The 18,111-nt window shown below is 39.2% G+C and overlaps 1 protein-coding gene across 1 annotated transcript in view; it reads left to right on the plus strand.

The window, feature by feature from the left end:
* LOC135558650 (la-related protein 4B-like) overlaps positions 1-18,111 on the plus strand; it is a 40,510-nt gene that overhangs the window by 1,199 nt on the left and 21,200 nt on the right. The window contains exons 2-3 of the mRNA XM_064992624.1: positions 3,430-3,563; positions 16,160-16,313. Coding sequence (XP_064848696.1) covers positions 3,483-3,563; positions 16,160-16,313 — 235 coding nt within the window. The 5' untranslated portion in view covers positions 3,430-3,482. The remainder of the gene's footprint in view (positions 1-3,429; positions 3,564-16,159; positions 16,314-18,111) is intronic.

Genomic DNA, 18,111 nt, shown 5'->3' on the forward strand with positions numbered 1-18,111 from the left:
CACAATTCCATGGGGAGTTGTCAAGAGAGCAGACTGCCACCCAAGTTACCACGGCCACGTTCAGTAGTCGGACGTTGCAGATATGAATGCCACGAAAAGAGCTGAATTGTTTCCTCATTCTACATGTCAGATGCATGTTTCTTCTACATAGCATATTTCTATCTCAACGTTGGTTGCTGCTGAACGCGCCCCATGATCCACTGTCTAATTGGCAAGTTTTTAAACATGGCCCTAACTAGTCAGGTAGCTAGGTTAACCATCGTCCTGTACACACACACAATATAAATCCTCCTTGCTAGACTGTAGTCTCCCTAGGAGTTTTCTTGAAATGTACTGACAATATCAAAACTAAGTGCAAATGCATAGTGGAAACAAGTTTGGTAGTAACAATCAAAGACAATTTGACAATTTCATCTGTTTACACTGATATGGGGAATGTTCAATATGAACTTGTGAACTGTTGACAACCACGGGTAGGCTCTACCAAACACATCATGCCATCTATCACTTTGGGGGCGGCAGGTATCCTAGCCCATAGAGAGGCGAGCCAGCACCTGGAGAGTTTCCAGTTAGAAAACTATCCTATTATGAAACATCTGGTGCGAAGTGAGCTGGCAACCAGAAGGTTGCTGGTATCAAATCCTAGATGCCACTGCCTGTTGTGCTCTTGATTAAGGTACTTAACCTCCCCTCCACAACTGTGTGTCTTTCGGAGTGGTTGGGTTAAAAGCCAAAGTAACATTTTGGTTGACTTTGTATGCAATTGACCAATAAAGTGATCTTAAGCTTAATGTATTGCAGTCACCACCACAATTATGTAGTGAAAATATTTGTGCTATAATGGGAGTTTTTGTGGAGACCAGAACTATGCTTGCTTGCGTACTGTACAACAGCACAATCCTAAAACGCAGATACACATTAGTCAGCAGAATGGCAACAGGTTTATATGAATTTAATCTGTTGGCTTGTCTAATCCACAGGGGAGTTGGGAGAGCAAAGTTGGCACTTTTCTGTAAACACTTTTAGCAATTTGGCCACCTTTCAGATAGCATCTAGCTTCTGTTTCACAGAATGAGCAGGACTTGACTAAAAGACAGTTATATACATGGTCAACATTAAAATGATAACCAGTTAGGCCCATATGCCAAATATGTCCATGATGACGCAGTATTATGAGAGTTGTTAAATAATAGTGTGGGAATCTTGCAACCGTTGGCAAGGATCTCTCAATTACTTTCATAACTGTAGTTTTCCTTGTTGTGGCTTGCTTGATGGAAAAACATCTGTTTTGTCACGATAGCAGATTTTGGACACTGATACCAGGTTTAGTATCATAATACTTGATATAGAAACGATACTCGATACCAAAGCTATAGTCTGCTAGTGAATCAATACAATGGCAATAAAAACATAAAGCGTCGTAGCTCGTCACAGAATAACCACTGGGCTTTGTCTTTTCAACGTTGAGCAATATTTAAAAATATATATTTTACCTTTTATTTAACCAGGTCTGCCAGTTGAGAACAAGTTGTCATTTACAACTGCGACATGGCCAAGATAAAGCAAAGCAGTGCGACACAAACAACAGTTACACATGTAATAAACAAACGTACAGTCAATAACACAATAGAAAAGTATATATACAGTGATATGGTTTTGCATAAGGAAAATTGTTGATAACTGAAATATATTTTATTCAATTTCTTGCCAAAATAAAATGCCATATTAAATTACCTTCAATTTTCTTTGCAAAACCATATCGGAGGCAGAGCAGATCATTTTCCAATTACATTTAAGTTGTTTTAAAATGTAATTTGATACATCAGGGTTAATTTGCTGATCTTTAGCCATAATATTGTGTGAAATTACATTCATTACTCATTATAGCTAAATAATTTTAATGTATTAAGTAAATAGTTTGCTTCCAAAACGACAACGCTTTGAAGCTCATTTCTGAAGCTTGTTGCAGTTGTCTACACACCTTAGAAATACAATTGATTTTGTGCTTGCTGCTATTATTTTAGTCTTTGGCTGGCTGGCTACTGCTAACAAACCCAGACAAATGCAAAGTCTAAATATATTGCTGTCAAGTTATGAGTGCATTTGACATTACATTTGGGTTGTGTAATCATATTATACTGCTCACATATGTTCAAGTCATCAGCCAAAAATTAGTAGAACGTGAGACACATTTTACAGAATTACTAAAAGTAACAAATTCTAGTACAGAAGTGTTTCTTTATGTTCTAGTATGGAAAAAGTACGTACATTTTGGTATATCGTGCAATACTGATCTGTGTAGTCAATTACACTGGCCTGTTTAGCAGAGTTCGCACTGTCTGTGGAATTGAGTTTGTAGATCAAAGGTGGTATGCTTTACAGATATGCCATTATTTTTCTGTCTTGTTTGCAAACACAATGAGAGTTCATGTTAGACAGGCATTTGATTGTTGGGCAATTATCATTTCTTTACAAATGGGATCTATTGGATAGAAAGACATTTCCAATGGTGTTTATGCTATTTTTCTTATAGATTGTTTAAGTTTTGTTGACACGCATCGTGATGTCCAGCATGGTTCCTCTATATTGCGGCTTTCTTTTATTTGGCCCCCTAAGTTTTCTGAGTAAAATAAGTTGTTTTAATTTTCATTGTTGGAGTGTGCAAAGCTGTCATCAAGGCACATTTTTTTTTAAATGTAACCTTTATTTGGCTATTTAAAGGGTGGCTACCTTGTTAAGCAAGTAAAACATTTTTTAAAACATTTTTTTGGTTACAACATGATTCAATGTGTTATTTCATAGTTTTTTTATTATTAGTATTATTCATGGGTTTTTCTTTATTATTAGTATTATTAGTATTAGTATTATTATTCTACAATGTAAAAATAAAGAAGAACCCATGAATGAGTAGGTGTTTTCAAACTTTTCACTGGTACTGTAGACTAAAAATGCACCAGGAAATCAGCTTCAAGGGATTTTAATTTTGGGAATGTATTCCCACTCATCATTGAGAGAGGCATGTGATCATATACATCTGTAAACAAGGTTTGAAATGTTATCTTTTTAAAAATATGATCTGTTTGGGCTTCTTATGGTCAATTTGCAGTCTACTAATTCATCATTTGTAATTATGTTTCCGGTCCCCTGACCATACGCTCAAAAGAAAAGCCTCCCTTTGTGGAATCTAGTTGATGATCTCTGTTAGTAATTAATACATTTTAAACTTAAGAAAATATTTATTTGGACTTCCATGGAGAGCTACAGCATTGGTTGTTGTAGGGTATTTGTGCGTAATTTACAATAAATTATATGGGATGAAACAGGGAGGCAGCTACCTGAATTTGTCCAATGAACACTTGGTTTCATTTTTGTAATGGTGTGCACTAATGAATAGAACCTTGGTAAGCGTATTTGTTTCTCTATCCACAGATTACTTGGTGACAAAGAGACTTCTCCCTGAGGAGCCAAGAAGTAGACGGCTCATGACTTCTGACCAGGATACAAAAGTTGTAGCTGAACCACAGGTGCAGCAAGTACAAGAACCAAAAGAGAGCTCTCATCTGGTAGGTAGAAATGCACATTTTTGTAAATTTTGCTACCGACTAACCAACCCTCATTAATGACCGTTTGTCGATTTACATTTTTTCCAAACAGTAAAATGATGTAACCAACAGAAATCCTATGCAAGCATTACAAGAAACTGACATTGTTAATTAAAGGAAAACTCCACCCAAAACGATATTTTGGTGTTTGTTTCATTAGTCCATTGTTGATATTGTCCCAAAATGTATTGCGTGTCAACAATCAAGTTTTTGTTGACATATCATTTTCAAACATTTGCCAAGATGCATTTCTCAGGAAACACACTTCTAAACAGCACACATAATGTGAGCGGTTCCATGTGTTAGAAACTTAGGAGGGGAATCTAATAGCAATAACTAAGATGGGTTTTTAATATGACTAGGATTGTGCCTTTGGCTTCTGGACAAAGAAAGAAGTTTGATCTGAAAACCAATAGAACAAAAGAGAAATTCTGGTTAATGCCACGTGGAAGTCTTTGTAAAATAATTACCACCATATTTCTATGGCTGGAATTCGGCTAGGACATTTTGAAGCAAGGTAAGACATGCCTCATTATTTGAAGTCAAGTAAAACATTCAGGTTTCAAACAATTATACTGCCTCAAGCTCACATTGCAAAGTGATGGTGACGTGCTGATAGCTTCCCTATTGTTGACTATAGCCTATGCACTCAAATTGCGAATGGGAGGAGCCCTTTTAATTACGAGTTGAGATTGAGGAATAAAAATAGTATTTTTTTAATCGTGGCTATCAAAACAGTTTAACACACGATTACATTTAGAATTGTTATTTGTTGCACAATGACAGATTACAAAAGCACGTTTCATTCCAGTACCAGATTATTGAGGAGCTGCTCGCACTTTCTGGCAGGTGATGGCTATTTCACTCCTCAAACTAGGCTATATGCAGTTGAAGTTGGAAGTTTACATACACTAAGGTTGGAGTCATTAAAACTCGGTTTTTCAACCACTCCACAAATTTCTTGTTAACAAATTATAGTTTTGGCAAGTCGGTTAGGACGTCTACTTTGTCCAAGACACAAGTAACTTTTCAACAATTGTTTACAGACAGATTTATTTCACTTAATTCACTATCACAATTCCAGTGGGTCAGAAGTTTACATACACTATGTTGACTGCCTTTAAACAGCTTGGAAAATTCCAGGAAATTATGTCATGGCTTTAGAGGCTTCTGTTAGGCTAATTGGCATCATTTTAGTCAATTGGAGGTGTATCTGTGGATGTATTTCAAGGCTTACCTTCAAACTCAGTGCCTCTTTGCTTGATATCATGGAAAAATCCAAATGAATCAGCCAAGACTTCAGAATTTTTTTTGTAAACCCTCCACAAGTCTGGTTCATCCTTGGAAGTAGTTTCCAAATACCTGAAGGAACCACGTGCATCTGTATAAATAATAGTACGCAAGTATAAACAACTATGGGACCACGCAGCCGTCATACCTCTCAGGAAGGAGTGCGTTCTGTCTCCTAGAGATGGATGGTTTGCACTTTTCGCACCAAAGTACAATCTCAGAACAACAGCAAAGGACCTTGTGAAGATGCTGGTCAAAAACATGTCCTATATCGTCATAACCTGAAAGGCTGCTCAGTAAGGAAGAAGCCACTGCTCCAAAACCACCATAAAAAAGCCAGCCTACGGTTTGCTACTGCACCTGGGGACAAAGATTGTACTTTTTGGAGAAATGTCCTCTGGTCTGATGAAACAAAAAAAGAACTGTTTGGGCATAAGGCCCGTAGTTATGTTTGGATTGAAATTGGGGGAGTCTTGCACGCCGACGAACACCATCCCAACCGTGAACCACGGGGGTGGCAGCATCATGTTGTGGGGGTGCTTTGCTGCAAGGAAGGACATCAATCAGGAAGTTAAAGCTTGGTCGCAAATGGGTCTTCCAAATGGACAATGACCCCAAGCATACTTCCAAAGTTGTGGCTTAAAATGGCTTAAGGACAAGAAAGTCAATGTATTGGAGTGGCCATCACAAAGCCCTGACCTCAATCCTATAGGATATTTGTGGGCAGATCTGAAAAAGCGTGTGCGAGCAAGGAGGCCTACAAACCTGACTTGGTTACACCAGCTCTGTCAGGAGGAATTGGCCAAGATTCACCCAATTTATTGTGGGAAGCTTGTGGAAGGCTACCCAAAATGTTTGACCCAAGTTAAACAATTTAAAGGTAATGCTACCAAATACTAATTGAGTGTATGTAAACTTCTGGCCCACTGGGAATGTGATGAAAGCTGAAATAAATCCTTATCTCTACTATTATTCTGACATTTCACATTCTTAAAATAAAGTGGTGATCCTAACTGACCTAAGACAGGGAATTTTTACTAGGATTAAATGTCAGGAATTGTGAAACTGAGTTTAAATGTAATTGGCTAAGGTGTATATAAACTTCCGACTTCAACTGTAGCTCTCAATAAATAGAGTACCCAAACGGACGTCAAAGCTCGATCTTTAAACAGATATTATAAAGCATTTAAATACTGTAAAACTATTTGGGGAATGTGCATTGTGGCTAACAAAGTTACATTTTGTCTTGACACTGTTAATTTGCTTTGAGTTCGTGTTCCATTTGTGCGTATGCGGAGCACAGCTAAAAAGACACTAAGCCAACCATCCAGGCCTGAAATTGTTTAATTTGAGGGGCAAGGCCATATGGCCTTCAAGAGGTGCCCGATCTGCCAGGGCACCAAGGCCGTTAGCCAATTAAATTGATTTGAAAACTGAAACGGTAGCCATTTTATTAAGAAAAACAAGTGTGTGAAATAATTAGCCTACTTGTAGCCTAAGTGTAGGTGATGGGCTGTAGCCAATACACACAGGCTGTCATGTCCTGACCAATGCTCCCATGAGGGAGGCGCCTGAAAATGTAGCCAAAATTAAAGGAGACTTTCTTTTAAATGTTTTTTTTTAGTGTGTGCATGCATGCTAAAACGCCAGTCATATGACAAATATAATGTAGGATAATTATTATTATCTAAAGGCTTGATTGTGTTGACCATACTTGAGGCACTGTTTGTTCAGATCAAGGCCAGTGCCTGTTACACACTGCAACATCACCCACCTTGTGATCTGAGCAGTGGCAGTCAACATTTTGAAACGATTTGACCATAAATGTAATTGTTTAAAACCTGGATGTTTTTTGTCCTTTTTATGAAGCATCTCTTCCCATGTTCCGATCATAGGAATGTTAAGGGCTTTTGTATAAACACTTCCTCTTTTATGCCATTGAAACCAGTGTTTCTCTCATGTTCTCAACTTTCTTTTGTTGATGTTGTCATCTGTCAGCATGCATTTTGGTGCGCTTTTGAGAACGGTGTTCCTGCTAATTGCATTTTGAAACACTTGCGCTTCTAGCCTACTGCCGTGTGCGCATTGCTGCGACTAATGTGAAGAAATAGCCTAATAGTTTATCAACATTTTCAACTAAACGTTCTGATCTGTTGCATCAGCCTCATTGCTTTTAAATGTGTTTTTTTTAAATGTACAGTGGTGGATTAATTGGGGATCTATCACATCCACAACTCCCTGAGTACAGTATGTTTGGAATATTTCTTTCTCGCACTGAAGGACAAGCTCACCAATAGAATAGGTCAACTTGTGTACTTTGATAGTAGATTTGTTTTTGCTGTTACTCTTGTTTGCTGACAAAAGTAAATATGGACAGTTCTAGCATCTTCAATATGAAGGCCGCGTGCCGTTGTCTGTCTTCACTTGTTGCCTACTTCGGCGCTGTGATGCCTTTGAGAAGGACCCGATCATGTGACGGGCATTGGCTAATAAGAATTGAGAAATGAGTGAGCTATGTGGAGTGAGGTGCTTTGGAGGGAATTATAATTATATTCAGCCCAAGGGCACAATGGCCACTTAATCAAGAAGCAAGTGGATGTAGGTAGGCGACACATTCATTGTGATTCCCCCTTGTCTTCAATCTCTTAAGTTGGAAAGAATGCTTAGTAGCCTAAATGGAGGGCCCAAGGAAAGCTTTTTCCACCAAAGACCCAAAATTATGAAATGGACAGACATCGCTGCCCTTTTCCAGTATCCTTTAACACATGGCGAAAGATGTGAAACAAGTTTGGTGGCAAGTAAAAGTCCCCAACGGAGTCTTGAGGTATAAGGTATTCACATGTCTCAATCAGGGACTTTTGCTGTTTAGGAAATGATTTATGCCTCCCACAACTCACCTTATTAAATAACCTTTATTACAACGTGCTTGTTAACATGTAGTGTGTGACGTTAAACATCTCCTGTGCTTCTAGGCACAGTGCTACTGTGCCATATGATGTGTATCTTATTCAAACATGAAAGCTGTTACATTGAGTCTACTGCTACTGGTGTGTGCCTTTTTAGGGTTGTTACGATTAGAGATTGACCGACTTTAATCGGAATGGCCGATTTTTAATTAGAACCAATTTCAAGTTTTCTTAACAATCGGCAATTTTGGACACCGATCATGGCCGATTACATTGTACTCCACGAGGAGACTGCGTGGCAGGCTGACTACCTGTTATGTGAGTGCAGCAAGGAGCCAAGGTAAGATGCTAGCTAGCATTAAACGTACCTTTATAAAAAAAACAATCAATATTAACATAATCACTAGTTAACCTCTTACACTTATGGTGGCGCTATTTCATTTTTGGAAGAAAAACGTTCCCGTTTTAAACAAGATATTTTGTCACAAAAAGATGCTCGACTATGCATATAATTGCTACTGTTCGAAAGAAAACACTCTGACGTGTCCAGAAATACAAATATCTTCTCTGTGCGTGCCCTTTAACGTGAGCTTCAGGCAAAACCAAGATGACTTGGCATCCAGGAAATGACAAGGATTTTTGAGGCTCTGTCTTTCATGATCTCCTTATATGGCTGTGAACGCAAGAGGAATGAGTGCCCTTTCTGTCGTTTCCCCAAGGTGTCTGCAGCATTGTGACGTATTTGTAGGCAGATCGTTGGAAGATTGACCATAAGAGACCACATTTACCACGTGTCCGCCCGGTGTCCTGCGCCGAAATTGGTGCGCAAAAGTCACCTGCCAGTATTTTTCCATGGGGCACAGAGAGAGAAGCAAGCTTCCACGAACTGCATGTCAATGAAGAGATATGTGAAAAAACACCTTGAGGATTGATTCCAAACAACGTTTGCCATGTTTCGGTCGATATTATGTAGTTAATCCGGAAAAAGTTTCACGTTGTAGGTGACTGCATTTTCGGTTCGTTTCGGTAGCCAGGCGCAATGTAGAAAACGGAACGATTTCTCCTACACACAGACGCTTTCAGGAAACACTGCGCATTTGGTATGTGGCTGGGAGTCTCCTCATTGAAAACATCAGAAGCTCTTCAAAGGTAAATGATTTTATTTATTTGGTTATCTGGCTTTTGTGAAAATGTTGCGTGCTACATGCTACACAAAATGCTATGCTAGCTTTGCATACTCTTACACAAATTAGTCAATTTCTATGGTTCAAAAGCATATTTTGAAAATCTGAGATGACAGTGTTGTTAAGAAAAGGCTAAGCTTGAGAGCAAACGCATTATTTTAATTTTATTTGCGATTTTCAGAAATCGTTAACGTTGCGTTATGCTAATGAGCCTGAGGCTTAGTCACAATCCCGGATCCGGGATGGGGAGTTTCAAGAGGTTAAACTAGTAATATCGTGTAATTATCTAGCTTGTCCTGCGTTGTATATAATCGATGCAGTGCCTGTTACTTTATCATTGAATCACAGCCTACTTAGCCAAACGGGTGATTTTAAACAAGCGCATTCGTGAAAAAAGCACTGTCGTTGCACCAATGTGTACCTAACCATAAACATCAACGCCTTTCTTAAAATCAATACACAAGTATATAATTTTTAAACCTGCATTTAGTTAATATTGCCTGCTAACATGAATTTATTTTAACTAAGAAAATTGTGTCCCTTCTCTTGCGTTCTGTGCAACAGAGTCGGGGTATATGCAGCAGTTTGGGCCACCTGGCTCGTTGTGAATTGTGTGAAGACCATTTCTTCCAAACAAACAAAGCCAACTTCGCCAAACGGGGGATGATTTAACAAAAGCGCATTTGCGAAAAACGCACAATCGTTGCACGAATGTACCTTACCATAAACATCCATGCCTTTCTTAAAATGAATACACAGAAGTATATAAAAAAAAAAACTTGCATATTTAGTTAACAGATCCAGGTGTGCAGGCAATATTTAACGAGGGAAATTGTCACTTCTCTTGTGTTCATTGCACACAGTCAGGGTATATGCAACAGTTTGGGCTGCCTGGCTCGTTGAGAACTAATTTGCCAGAATTGTACGTAATTATGACATAACATTGAAGGTTGTGCAATGTAACAGGAATATTTGGACTTATGGGTGTCATCCGTTAGATAAAATTACGCAACGGTTCTGTATTTCACTGAAAGAATAAACGTCTTGTTTTCGAGATGATAGTTTCCGGATTTGACCATATTAATGACCTAAGGCTCGTATTTCTGTGTGTTATTATGTTATTATTATTATTAAGTATATGATAGAGCATTCTGACTGAGCGGTGGTAGGCAGCAGCAAGCTCGTAAGCATTCATTCAAACGTTTGCCAGCAGCTTTTCGCTGTGCTTCAAGCATTGAGCTGTTTATGACTTCAAGCCTATCAACTCCCGAGATTAGGCTGGTGTAACCGATATGAAATGGCTAGCTAGTTAGCGGGGTGCTAAAGGAACCACCAGCTTTCATGTGTTCTCATGTTCTGAGCAAGGAACTTTAGCTTATTTACATGGCACATATTGCACTTTTACTTTCTTCATTATTTAAACCAAATTGAACATGTTTCATAATTTATTTGAGGCTAAATTTATTTTTAGTAATGTATTATATTAAGTTAAAATAAGTGTTCATTCAGTATTGTTGTAATTGTTATTATTACAAATAAAAAGACTAAAAATCTGCCTATTTTATCTGATTCTTTTTGGCCTCAATAATCAGTATTGGCGTTGAATAATCATACTACGATAACAGATTTCCTATGGCGAAAAAAATAATGTAAATTAGACTAATCTCTGGTCCTATAAAATCCTATTTTATTTTAAAATGTGGTGCTATAGCTAGCAAAATAAACTAAGTCACATAATGCTCTTTTTCTTACATTTAGTGTTGTCACGATACCAGAGTTTTTACTTTGATACTGATAACAGGTTTAGTATCACAATACTTGATACCATCACAAAAAAAGGCTTATCATCCGAAGTCACCGAATGGCACTTGATCCAGACAGATGAACTCAGTTACTGCTCTGTTCAATCGTTGGGCGTTTTGAGTCAAAGTAATTACATTTTGAGCATTTTTATGTCCATTTTTAGACAGCCATGTATGCATTAATTTAATCCATTATACAATCGATTAGACTTTGTTTTGTAGTTAGGTTGTTTTACCAATGGTAAACGTGTAATTTAATAGTATCTATTGATAAACTGGGTAAATCAAGATGCAGCCTAGGTCTATTCACAATACAGGTGAATACATATCATTCAATAGGAGTGTGTGCATGCATTGAGTCAAGCTTATTTTAGCTGATTTCATGGGGCTCCAGATGACAAACAATCCCTTCCGTTTAGAAGTTGCCAATAAAATAAGTCCTAAGAGAACATGGCTTTATTATACTGATTTAACAACGTTTGCATAGAAGAAGCAATCTCTTTTTTTATAAAAGTGCGTGCAGTCTTTTAAAGAAATGTATGACACCAATTGCGAGGCGGAATGTGGCTATGGTATCTAGTGGAAACCAGAGCGGAGGCAAAGGAAGACTAAGTCAATTAAGTTTTTTTTTTTTTTGGTGACAATCCGCTTTGAAATCAGCATGTTTTGCATATTATCACAAAATAAAGTATTAGGGTAGTGTATTCAGCCGTCAGCTAGCAAGTGAAGGTGACCTACTATTAAAGCAGGAAGCTACCAGTATCGTTTTGCATTGTAAAAGTGTTCTAACCTGTATAGACATTGCTTTACGTTTTTTTCCCCCTGGATCATTTGAATCCTGGGTGCTCAGCTCAACACATTTCCAGTCCACTGTCTTATCTTCCCTGGGTCTGGAGCTCAACGTGACTGAGGCCTCCCATCTATAGACGGGCAGATCAGTCCAAACTGTGTTTAGTATATAATGGACTTTGACCTATCCCGGTCAACAAACGAAAGCTTCCCTGGCCGTTTGCCTAACTAGAGCAATAAAACCATGCTGTGTGCTCTGTCCACTATGACAGTGACAAACTCCTCCCCCCTCCCTGTCTATAGTTAGTTAATTATGATTCAAATCCTCCCCAAAATAACATTTCCCATCAGGCTACTGGGGAAAAGTGAATCTCTCCCCTCTGTGACGGAGGGAGGGAGGCACTGAGGCTTTTTATTGGGAAAGGTCAAGCGGACCTGAAATGCTCGGAAGCATTGACACAGTAGTCAGTGACGTCTGCCCAGTTTCTATAGCAGCCAGGTCAGATGTGAGTGGGAGAGTGGGGAATTATAGAATTGCCTGACTGGATTATGGGTTTGTCGTTCCTCCTGTCTTGGTCTCAGTGGCACTTGTTTTGTTTTGATGTCAGATTTCAACTTGCTCTTGGTGTGCGTGTGTGTTTTGTGTATGCTTAACTGGACAGAGTCCACTGAACTTGTAATGCAGCATTTGTGAAATATGACCCAGGCAAACAGACAGAAGCGCTCAATTCAAAGAAAGGGGCTTGTTCCATTATTGTATCAAACTGAAGAAAGACACAAATAAAGTAAACGTCTCCCTCTTGAATACTCACAGCCCCATGAATTGTCCACAGCTGAGAATCATTACTAAGGTTTTCCATTAAGGGGTTTGGCTCCAACTATGACTTTAAACTTGTAACTAGATTATGGATATTGGTGTGTTACTTTAACATAGGCTAATCTAAGTCACACCTAAAGGCCTATTGGGTGTGGATTGCAAAAAGAGTAGCCTAGCGTACACAATGTGGATTATCCATTCCTCAAGCTGCCTCTGTCTGTAAGCTTTGGCTCAGGTGGATTTAACCGTAACTCCTTAGCCGTCAGTCCATCTGTTTGTTTGTGACGTGGGGTTTGATGGAGGGAGAATGACTCGGAGGGTAGCAGCCAGCAGCAGAAGTGATGAAACCGAAGCCCATGAAAGGGAAATTGGTCACGGCGACGAATCAGCAGCCGCCAAGTCAGAAGCTCACACAGCCGTGTCTTTCTCATCAGAGTGCTTATTCCCTGACAATCTGATGCTTATCCGCTCCTCAACTCCTTGTGAGCCAGTTTGACAGCACAGATGGACAACCACAGACACAGCCTCGGAAGCATCAGAGAGCTCACAGTGAAGACGATGGGAGGTCATGCTGAATGTGATGTTTCTGAAAGCTCTGGGAGTACCCAGGTGATAATGGTAAACTATTTGTTGTGCGTTGACTCTGCCTGTGGTTGAGAAGGGTCCACAGGGACCGTCACTGTGTGAAGCAGGTGGAATGACTGAGCCCAGCGTGTGCAGGACTGGGTTGGATGCATCGCTTGACCCTTTTCTGACAGCAGCCAGTGGAGAGGAACTGTTACAGACATGCTCCTTTGCCTCAGGACTTTCAGGGCTCTAATAGTAGAGCTTTCACCACGACCCTCCACTACAGTCTCTTTATCCCAATCAGTTGTGCTCTATCTGATAGTTAGTAATAACTATTACCCCCCCTGTTTTTAATCCCGACCTTCAACTCCAACCCCTCCATCTATCTCTTAACACCATCCATTTTTTGTTTGTTCTATTTGCTGTGAAGTTTCACATACACTTAGGCTGGAGTCATTAAAACTTGTTTTTCAACCACTCCACACATTTCTTGTTAACAAATTATAGTTTTGGCAAGCCGGTTAAGACACAAATTCTGTCCAAGACACAAGTAATTTTCCAACAATTGTTTACTGTCAGATTATTTCCCTTTATAATTCACTGTATCACAATTCCAGTGGGTCAGAAGTTGACATACACTAAGTTGACTGTGCCTTTAAACACCTTGGAACATTCCAGAAAATGTCATGGCTTTAGAAGCTTCTGATAGGCTAATTGATGTAATTTGAGTCAATTGGAGGTGTACCTGTGGATCTATTTCAAGGCCTAGCTTCAAACACAGTGCCTCTTTGCTTGATCATGGTAAAATAAAAAGAAATCAGCCAAGCCTCAGAATTTTTTTTGTAGACCATCCTTGTGAGCAATTTCCTGAACGCCTGAAGGTACCACGTTCATCTGTACAAACAATAGTACGCAAGGTTTGCTACTGCATATGGGGACAAAGATCATACTTTTTGTAGAAAAGTCCTCTGGTCTGAAACAAATAGAACTGTTTTTGGCCACAATGACCATCGTTATATTTGGAGGAAAAAGGGGGTAGCTTGCAAGCCGAAGAACACCATCCCAACCGTGAAGCACTGGGGTGGCAGCATCATGTTGTGGCGGTGCTTTGCTGCAGGAGGGACTGGTGCACTTCACAAAATAGATTGAAAAGGATGTGGATATATTGAAGCAACATCTCAAGACATCAGTCAGGAAGTTAAAGCTTGGTCGCAAATGGGTTTTCCAAATGGACAATGACCCCAAGCATACTTACAAAGTTGTGGCAAAATGGCTTAAGAACAACACAGTCAAGGTATTTGAGTGGTCATCACAAATCCCTAACCTGCCCACAAATTCTCCATAGGATTGAGAACTGAAAAAGCGTGTGTGAGCAAGGAGGCCTACAATCCTTACTCAGTTACACCAGCTCTGTCAGGAGGAATGGACCAAAATTCACCCAACTTATTGTGGGAAGCTTGTGGAAGGCTACCCAACACGTTTGACCCAAGTTGAACAATTTTTAAAGGCAATGCTACCAAATACTAATTCAGTGTATGTAAACTTCTGACCCACTGGGAATGTGATGAAAGAAATGAAAGCTGAAATAAATCCTTATCTCTACTATTATTCTGACATTTCACATTCTTAAAATAAAGTGGTGATCCTAACTTACCTAACACAGGGAATTTTACGAGGATTAAATGTCAGGAATTGTGAAACTGAGTTTAAATGCATTTGGCTAAGGTGTATGTAAACTTAGGACTTCAACTGTACGTTCTTAACCTTTCTATTCTCATAGTTTCAACACATTGTAAATTAAACATTTTGGCCAAAATTATTATATTGTTGTTCAACTGACCTTTCAAATCACCCAGTAGTAAAATTGGCAGTGTTAAGTTCCAGGTAAATGTTGCGCTTCAACCATTCCTGGACCTGCGACCAAAAACAAGCTTCATATGTGCAGTACCAAAACAAATGATCTGATTCGGTCTCTTCGCAGCAAAATCTGCAGAACTGTTATGGTTGTATCCTATATTTATAGAGTGAGATTTTATATAGAGGGAGAGATTTATAGTTATACACAATTCCTGCAACCAATAGAATGTTAGAATTGTTAAATTCTAAGTTTTGAATCCAGCCTTGTTTTGTGTATCAGTACATGAAAGATCTCTTCCAAACTATTTTGGAATCTGTGGCACAGCTGTCAATGTTTTGGTCCTTAAATTAAACTGGTATACTTTAACACTTTCTTTTATTCATCACAATTTGCTTTATCCAATTTTGGTTTTTAATGCATGGCCAACAGACAGGTTCCTTACTTTCCCCCTTCCACTTGCCTCTACCATTTTTGCAGTAATGCTACAATTAGTTGGTTGTGATTTTGGGTAGAGCCGATGTTTCCATTGCCCAATCAAGGGGCATAGGTGTTTGCCCTGTCAGGTGGTGTGGTTATGGGCGTGGTTGGTGCTGTTTTTAAATCGGTCTGGATTTAGCAGCGAGACATGTTTTTCATTGTTTTCTCATTGTCTATGGGGTTTTCTAGTTCTCAAAGATTATATTCTTAAACAAATATATAGGTAAATTAGCTTTTCTACATACTTTCTGTCAAAATGACTAAATCCAATCGCAAAGCTTTTCTCCATCCTGGAAATTAATGTTTTTTTTGTGTGGTGACAATAGCAGTGGTGGTGCGCATAAATGTATCTAAGTGGAAACACTGATTTTGTTTTGTGTGTGTGTGTATTGTGTTTTTCATGATGTCTTCTCTGGAACCGACAGGCAAACATGTTCACTAGCATTTTCTCACGGAGTCTGTTGCCCCAACTCGGACTACTAGATAACTAGTAATCCCAGATGGGATTGTCTGCTTGCATAGTAGTGTCTTCATAATGGAGATCAGCTTTGTTTGTGTGGAGCTGTACTAAGATGAACTTGTGGCCATTTTCTATTTGCACATTGCTATTTGTATGGTCACACTACAAGCAGGCAAAGTTGACTGGCAGGGCTTTTAAAATAGGAATGAGCAGCTGACAAAAAGTCCTTCTGTAGGTTACCTTCTCATTCTTCCCTGATCCAGCCTATATTCCACTATGCTTACAGTATGCCTAATTCTGTACTTTGGTGTTTTTGAGCAGCATCCCTCCTACATTCCTTTAGTCTGCTGAAGTGTGGGGGCCTACCTGAACTCATGTTTATAATACTATCTTGTCTCCTGAAACAGGAATCTGCCAAGGTTTCTGACCTGAACCCCAATGCGAAAGCATGGGCCAATCACATGCTTAACCTGGACACCACCACTGGGACTGCAGATCCACCTGCTCTCCAGCCATGGAAGGACGGCTGCGTTAGCAGCTCCGCTAACCCTGGGCCAGAAGGTCAGCCATTTTAAGGACCGGATAAGAATAGTCCTTCTGTTAGTGTCCGTGTCTGGGTCTCAAATGGCACCCTATTCCCTACAAAGTCCACTACTTTTGACCAAAAACAGTGCGATATGTAGGGAATAGGGTGCCATTTGGGACACACTCCATGTCGTCACGGCACATGCAGTCAGGGGTGAATCATTTATCAATTTAGAGGGAGAGCTATGAATATTACTAAGCTATCCTTTCATCTAACTCATGAGCATAATCACTTATTTTAATGTGCAGAAGTTAAGATTAGCCAAGTTTAGCCGCCGTGGCAGTTAACAAGGGAATGGTGGAGACATGGAAATGATCAATTAGTTTTATTCTGATTGACACAGCTTTTCATTTATTTTATTTAACCAGGTAGGCCAGTTGAACAAGTTCTCATTTACAGCTGCGACCTGGCCAATATAAAGCAAAGCAGTGCGACAAAAACAACAGAGTTACACAAACGTACAGTCAATAACACAATATAAAAATCTATGTACAGTGTGTGTGCAAATGTAGGGCAATAAATAGGCCATAGAGGTGAAATAATTACAATTTAGCATGAACACTGGAGTGATGTGCAAGTAGAAATACTGTGGGGTGCAAAAGAGAGGATAAGTAACAATATGGGGATGAGGTAGTTGGGTGTGCTATTTACAGATTGGCTGTGTACAGTGATAGGTAAGCTGCTCTAACAGCTGATGCTTGTTATGGCTGCAATCCCGCTAACGGGATCGGTAAGACAACTACCAGTGAAAATAGAGGGCGCCAAATTCAAACCACAGAAATCTCATAATTACAATTCCTAAAACATACATGTCTGATACCATTTTAAATGTAATCTTGTTGTTAATCCCACCACAGTGTCCGATTTCAAATATGCTTTTCAGCAAAAGCAGCACAAATGATTATTTCTCCACCAAACCACAATAAGCACAGCCAAAATATATCTTTCACAAAAAGCAGAAATAGAGAAAATGAATCCCTAACCTTGAATTTTCTTCATCAGATGGCACTCATGGGACATAGGACATAATGTTACACAAAACATGCATGTTTTGTTTGATAAAGTAAATATTTATTTAAAACAAATCTGAGTTTACATTGGCATATTAGATTCACTTGTTCCAAAAACATTAAGTGATTTTGCATAGCCACATCGTTTCAACAGAAATACTCATAAATGTAGATGATAATACAAGTTATACGCATGGAATTATAGATATAACTCTCCTTAATGCAACCGCTGTGTCAGATTTCAAAAAAAGTTTACGGAAAAAGCAACCCATGCAATAATCTGAGACGGCAATCAGAACAGAAGCCAAATTAGCCGCCATGTTGGAGTCAACAGAAACCAGAAAATACATGATAAATGTTAATTTACCTTTGCTGAACTTCATCAGAATGCAGTCCTAGGAATCCCAGGTCCACAATAAATGCTTGATTTGTTCGAAAATGTCCGCTATTTATATCCAATTAGCTACTTTGGTTAGTGCGTTTGGTAAACAATCACAAAGTCACAAAGCGCGTCCACTATAATGTGGCAATGTCCAAAAGTTCCGTAACAGTCAGTAGAAACATGTGGAACGCAGGTCCTTCCCCTGTGAACGTGCATGGTGAAAGCATGGTCAACTCGTGGCAGTGGTGACTATTTCCTGTCTTAATTGACGCCCCTTCACATTTAGTCATCAGACACATTTCTATCTAGTGGAAGGCGTAGGAAGTGAACTCATCCATATCTCGCTGTAATTTCAATGAGAGCTTGGTTAAATCTGCCACC

This window comes from Oncorhynchus masou, chromosome 17 (assembly GCF_036934945.1).
Source record: "Oncorhynchus masou masou isolate Uvic2021 chromosome 17, UVic_Omas_1.1, whole genome shotgun sequence".
Taxonomy (NCBI): Eukaryota; Metazoa; Chordata; class Actinopteri; order Salmoniformes; family Salmonidae; genus Oncorhynchus; species Oncorhynchus masou.